The following is a 6,583-nucleotide window of genomic DNA, read 5'->3' as shown; positions in this document are numbered from 1 at the left end:
GCCTCCTCGCCTTGATCCGCCGCCTCTGCCTTTGCCAAGTGCTCGAGCAGGCGCGCCTTGGCAGTAGATCAGCCGTCCATTTGCCAGAATTGTTTGCGCCAAGCACGAAGTGCGGCCGAAAGATCCTGACAACTGACTTCCCAATCCCCCTTCACCAACTTGGGGAACTCGGCGATATGCTCGCACCCATTTTGTTGTAGCAGGCCCATGGTAAAGGCCGCTAACACACGCGCGTAGCAATCGCCGTATGCAGTGGTGCAATCAGAGACCACACCACTGGCCTATTGAGTCCACTCCGAGAAGTCAAAGGCAGAAGCATCTTCGTCGGGGACTCCTCGCACCTTCGCCCACATGTCGGTAAGGGCAAGGCAAAGCGTGCGGCACACGGTCTTTGCGGACTTAGTGGTCTTCACCATCTCCCGCGCGAACCGTTGTGCGTCTCTCTTAGCGGCTGCTTCTACCTTGCTGACCTCCTGACGAAGAGCCTCCATCTTCGGCTCGGTAAGGTTATAGTAATCAGTCAAGGCGGTGGACTAATCTCGTTCTTTTTTAAGCTCAGCCTTGAGGCGCTCGATCTCGGCCTTCGCTCGCTCCCCTTCTCCAGCTCAACTTGGAGCTGCTTATTCTCAGTCTTCGTCTCCTTAAGGGTGTTGGCTAGGTTTTCCATTTCTAGCCCCTTGCGGCCCAGTTCTTCATCCTTAGCCCGAAGACGACTTTTAAAGCTGTCAAGGCGAGCCCTCACGGTTCGCTCGGTCGAACAATGAGCTGCGGGTATCTAAAAAAAAGGGGGGGCTAAAATGAAGAAAATTAGCATAAGTTGTGGAAAAGCAACATTTAAAGCGGGCGAACGACATACCCAGACGGCTAAGCTTTTGACAGCGGTACAGCCCTCGTTGAACTCGTTCAACTCAGTGAACAGGCTCGGACTTCCAGCCGGAGAAACGAGATGACTTACCCCCTCGATGAAGGGGGTAAGATCCACCCGGGTCTCGAAATCCCAAGGGACGAAGCAGGGCGCCGTGAGCGAATACTCTGAAGCCGACGTCTCAACGGCCGCCTTCTTCCCGTTTTGGATGGCCAGCGGTGAAGTAGGTGGACTGTGCGGAGGGCTCCCGAAGAGCCTGGCAGCAGCCTTCACAACCCGGTCAGCAGAACCTGAAGTACCAGCTGCAGCGCTCCCTCCCGCTTCGCCCGTGTCGGTCGCAGCATCGGGAGCGGTCGAAAGATCTTGGCTCCACCCAGCGGCCGAAGTAGAGGTCTCATCCGAAGACTCGTCATCACTGAAAACACAGGCGACATCGACGAACCCCTTTTTTTTGGAGGTTTTCTTAACTGGCCCTCCCTTCACCACCTTGCCCGCCGCAATCGAAACCAATGCCTTTGCCCTATGCAAATCCTTCCGGCGAAGGGGGGAGCTGTTCGACTCCACCCCAGTTACGACGTGGTCTGGGCTTGGGGTTGGGGTGTAGCCGTGCGTCTCGGTGCGGTTGTCGGCGGGCTCATTCGCGGCCGGTTCGACCGCAACTTTCGCCTCCTCCTCATCCTCCCCCTCCTCTTCATCGTACTGGTCATCGACAGTGTCCTCATCGTCGGCATCAGAGTCAGTGGAGGCAGGGGCCTTTCGCTTCTGAGGGGCCGATTTTGCTTGCTCGCGTTTGCGCTTCTTCGAGGTCCCTTCATCACCATCGGCCTTGGAGGGCTTCTCCCGAGAGGGGAGATCGCCATCATGCACACGATTCGCTCGGCCAGCCGCCTTCCGTGTAAGCAGCTGGCTGTATTCTGTGATCGACACATCGCCGACCATCTTCCGAGCTTCGGTTTCAGCCTGAACAAGAGTTAGCACTGCAAAAATGAAACGTCTCATCATACTGGCCGCAAAGCAGGGAAAAAAGAGCGAAATGCAACTGCATGTGGGAAAGCAAAAGCCTACCTTTCGCCCCCTTTGGCATGACGAGCTTCGGTAGGCCATCGACCTCCTCGTCCTGGTTCACCTCGACTTGCCATGACTAGGAGAGAGGAAAGATCCGAAGCATGCAAAACTCTTCCACCAGGTCACGGCAGCTAAGGTGGAGGCAGACCTTGCGAAGCAGGGCGAAATGGGCTTCCATAGCTCCATCAGTGGCAACCCTGGGTTTCCTGTTTGGCACGATCGCCCTGCACCGCCATCGGAGAGCTTTCGCCGCGTCGGACCTGGCCTCGAAGGGGATGGAGTGGTATAATCACTTCGACATCCAGTGGCAATCCCACTTGGACATAGAAGCGCTGTAATGCCCTGATATTCGTTTGGGATTAAAAATCGTTTAATAATGCATTTTCTAGAAATTAAATAAAAGTTCAAGCAAATTTAATCAAGTGAATTATTGGGAGAATTAAAATTTTCCCTCAAAAATCATTGGCCGAGAATATTTTACAATATTCTTTGCGCCCTAAAATACCCTCCGGATTTTTTCGTGAATTTTTGGAGCTCAAGAAATAATTTTAAAGTCATGAAGTTCATTAAAATAATTTAAATAAAAAGAAAACAAATTAAAAACCTCCTCTCTCCCTTTGGGCCGCTCCCGGCCCAATCCCCCTTTCCCTCCCGCGGCCCGTGCCCCTCTCTCCCTTCCTCGGCCGGCCTCCCCTCTCCTCTCTTGGGCCGTTGGCCCGTTTCCCCTTCTCCTCGCGCAAAGTCTAAATAACCCCCTGAATCCCCTCCCCCTTTCGCCGACAGGTGGGCCCGAAGACCCCACTTGTCAGGTCCATCCCCTTCCTCTCGCCGGCCACAACCGCCGCCATGGCCATCCGTTGCCGCCCACGTCGCCCTCGATTTCGGCCTCTCCCGCTCGCACCCTCGCGCCATAACCGAGTGAAATCGGTCCCCCTCCACGTCCTCCACCATCTCCACGACTTTCCCCCAAAAAAAGGGCGCCTGTTTGACCTCCCCACGAACTCCACGTCACCGCCCACTCCATCGCTTCCCGCCGGCGAGCGCTGCTTCGCCCGGCCACGTCTCTGCTCCATTTCCCCCTTCCACCACGAAAACCCCCTCCTCACCGTGCCACCCTAGCGCCGTCGTCGCCCTCTAACTCCGGCGGTCGTGCGTCGACGTTCCGGGCCTCCTTAGGCCTCGGGCCCCTCCTCCTCAGCTCCGCAATCTCAAGGGAAGGCCTGGCATCCCCTCATCAAAGCTCTTCGTCGCCAGCATCCATTCCCCGCTGTGAGAGGTGAGCTTCTCCCCTCGTTGCCGGCTTCCGGCTGAGTTTTCACGTCGCCTCGCGCCTCCTCCCTTTTCCCTAACCCTTCCACCGCGCTCCCCAGGTCGCCATCCTCCACCTCGCGTCCGCGGTACGCCGTCGGACCGCCACCGCCGCCCGTTGCCCTCGCCACCTTGGCGCATGGTGAGTGCTCCCTCCTCCTACCCTTTTCCCCCTCCGCTGCCTCCCGTGTCCGGTGCCGCGTCGCGCCACCATCGTCAGCGGCCGTCTGGCTGGCGAGCCAGCCAGCCTCCCCCCTCCCTTGCCGATTGGGGGTGCCGCCCGTGGACCGCCCGTGGTCCTGGTCCACGGCGCACCCGAGGCCGCGGTGGACGCGGTCCACCGTGTGCCTGCCCCTTGACCCGCTGACGTGTGGGGCCCGCCTGTCGGCGCCGGCCTCTTAGATGACGTCAGCGCTTAATCTTTTCCTTTGAGAAAATAATTAATTATTGCGCAATAATTCGATAATAATTCTAGAAATTCATTTAAATGGCTCAAAACTTCTAAAATTCATATCTAATTCATCCGAACTCCGAATTCGGCCATTCAACTTGCAATTTTCATCTAAAATTGAGATCTACATGTTTGTTTACTTTTTATGTACTGTTTCCATAGTTTTTATTAGAGTTTTTCCTCGTTTTGCGTGCCAGCGTGTAGAATCCGTCGTTTCGGAAGTCCACAGTCACAAGGAAAAGAGTTTGGAAGATTGTTTGAAGAAGCAAGGCAAGTAACACATTCCCCTTGAGCATGTTGATCCCAATTTATAAATGTTTTGCCGTTTGCAAATAAATATGCATGTTTTGCTAATTACATGGGATCAGGGTTTACCTATCTGCCTGCTTGTGCCATGTTTACTTGATATCTGTTCTTTGTCAACCGTGGGTGATAATTCGACTAGCTTGTGTTACTTATGTTAACCTAGCTATAACTATATTCTTAGCCATGCTTAATTGTCACTAGCTCAGTTGATGGGATAATTATAGTTTTAGACCTGTTAGTATCAAGACGAGCTGCTTGCTCGAGACATCTGGCCATGTTTCATGGTCATAATTATCCAACTAAAATGCGACTGAATGGTGGGCTGTGGGTGCATGGTTTTGCTAGTCGCACCCATGGCAATTAAGGACCGGTTCACGGGAAACCCTGGAAGACTTATAGTGCTTACCACAAGCGAGAGTGGGTAACTGCTTGATCTAAAGTATAACTCGACCCTTTCCTAGGCACCAGTGGCGAGGGTGGGCATGATGGAGTTGGGTCGGCTGGGGTATCCGGTTGTCCAGCTGCCGGATTCACCGCGGCGCACGAGGGGACTGCCTACCTCCGGGATAGGGGGTGGGGGTGAAACCTTAGCGTGGTGTGGATGGTTAGGGGAGGGTTATGCGGAGGGTCTTATCACAATCACTCGACATGGTGACGTATCTGCGCGGACGCGGTGACATGCCGGTAGATTGTGTCTTGTGGGTACAGTTGTGCACCTCTGGCCAGAGTAAAACTATTCGAATAGCCGTGCCCGCGGTTATGGGCGATTGACCAGATTCACCGTGATTAGTCTTACACTTAATAAATCAACCCAATGCACTGTAGTTCATGTGGGTTGGTTGGGCCTGTTCAACGTGGTGTAGTGTTGATCAGTGGAGATTTAATATTACCTTAATTATTCAACAGTTTTACTGTTTTGCTCAACAAAATGTTTTACAACTGCCTTTATGCAAATAGCCACAAATCATCCTTGCGTTCCCCTTGCACGTCTGCATCATTGGTGTGGCTTGCTGAGTACGGTGGTTGTACTCAGCCTTGCTATTATTCCCCCTTTTAAGAAGTGTATAGCTTCTGAGCCGAAGACGAAGTTAGAAGACCAAGGCTCAGACACCAGTTGAGTTTTGCCTGTGGAGTGGAGCTGAAGCCCCGCTAGTATCGCTTTTTCCGCTGCTACTGCTTTCTTTTCGGTGTGAGGACTAAGTGCCTCTTCTATAAGTATTTTACGCTTTATTTACATTTGGAACTGTAAATTACTTGTCGTTTTGTGTACCCTGGCTGGTCCTGTACAGGGATTTAATACACAAAATAGTCTGGAAATTTGTGCTAAATATCTAGGCGTGACAAGCGTTAACCGGCCAGAGATCGGAGCGCTCGGGACGAACATTGAAGTTTGTTAACAGTGAAATTTGTTAATCGACAAAGACGTCATTGGCTTAGAATCATTATCGGCTGCAGCATCTGCTCGGGACGAACATTGAAGTTCTGTTAATAGTGAAATTTGGTAATCGGCAAAGACATCATCGGCTGCAGCATCTCGGAATCAGTCGATGAGAGTTATCAAGTCGCCAATAGTCGCATTCCTGCTATATTCGGTTAAGGAAATCAATCTACTAAAGGAAGCTTATCTCTAAGTGACCGAGTTTAAAGAGGATGCGGCATGGCAGTTTATCTATTAATTAGGAATAGTTTGTTAGTTTCCTTTTATCTTTAGGAAGGTGTGTTTAGTGTCCGATAAGGACTTTATGTTTTCCTTTTACCTTTAGGTTAGTTTCTTTCTTGTCCGACAAGGACTTGTATCAACCCATGGGTATAAATATGTACACCCGGGCTCTATGTAATCTATCGTCACGATCAATACAATTCGGCGCATCGCCACCTTTTATCTTTTCTACTTTATTTTATCGTCCGGCGGGACTTGACACCTGATGCGGGGCTGCATCGGTGTTCGATCTCCGGCGAAGGGGTAAGTCCAATGTTCCGTCGCCCCAGGCAATTGTATCGTTTACGTCGGCGTCGTTCAAGGCTGCATCAGTACATTCGACCTCTTGGATTGCTCTAGTTTGGATGATATATTTGCCTACCTATTTATTATGTCTCTGTTAATCTAGTCTTAGCATATCAATTTAGCTCTATCGGCTGTCTCTCGCTTTAGGGTTTCTGCCGGTATCGGCTAAATCGCGTTGCTAGATTAGATTAGCCTAGGCATCTACCACCCTGAAAATCAGTCAACGGCTTGATTGTCTAGATATTGTGTTTCTTTTCATACCTAGTGCTGCATCAGTTAAGTTTGATCTACTAAGTCGTGCTTAGAACCATAATCTCTAGCCTGCTTCTTGATTGCCAATAAGGGTTTCATCGGGGTTTCAGCTGGTGAGTTATTTGAACGTTGCATCGGCTCATAAGGATTGCATATACATATAAGTTGGATTTAGCCGATGACAATAAAGGTTTCACTGTTTAATCTAATCTTGTGGATTTCATGACATCGGACCACCAGCCGATGTGTGCTTTAACTTTCGGATCAATACTTGTTCTACTATATCATATTGTTAGCCGATTGGTTTCTACTGGATTATATTGCTATATTA

General features: G+C 51.1%; 1 protein-coding gene across 1 annotated transcript; it reads right to left on the bottom strand.

The window, feature by feature from the left end:
- Positions 1-281: 281 nt before the first annotated feature.
- Positions 282-2,108, bottom strand: LOC107279055 (uncharacterized). The gene is made up of 4 exons (XM_015758060.1): positions 2,079-2,108; positions 1,931-2,006; positions 956-1,842; positions 282-491 (listed from the first exon to the last, which is right to left on the bottom strand). The coding sequence occupies exons 1-4, from the start codon at positions 2,106-2,108 to the stop codon at positions 282-284; spliced, it is 1,203 nt and encodes a 400-aa protein (XP_015613546.1).
- Positions 2,109-6,583: the final 4,475 nt, after the last annotated feature.

Source organism: Oryza sativa, chromosome 10 (genome assembly GCF_034140825.1).
Source record: "Oryza sativa Japonica Group chromosome 10, ASM3414082v1".
Lineage (NCBI taxonomy): Eukaryota > Viridiplantae > Streptophyta > Magnoliopsida > Poales > Poaceae > Oryza > Oryza sativa.
Note: the sequence above shows the minus strand (reverse complement) of the source record. Positions and strands in the feature narration are given on the sequence as shown.

Bases quoted from the DNA above. Each gene is read 5' to 3' on its own strand.
- LOC107279055 (XM_015758060.1), bottom strand. From the start codon at position 2,108: ATGGAAGCCCATTTCGCCCTGCTTCGCAAG. The intron at 2,007-2,078 runs GTCTGCCTCCAC...CCTCTCTCCTAG, and splicing joins ATTTCGCCCTGCTTCGCAAG to TCATGGCAAGTCGAGGTGAA. The intron at 492-955 runs GTAAGTCATCTC...ACCGAGCCGAAG, and splicing joins TTACCCCCTTCATCGAGGGG to ATGGAGGCTCTTCGTCAGGA.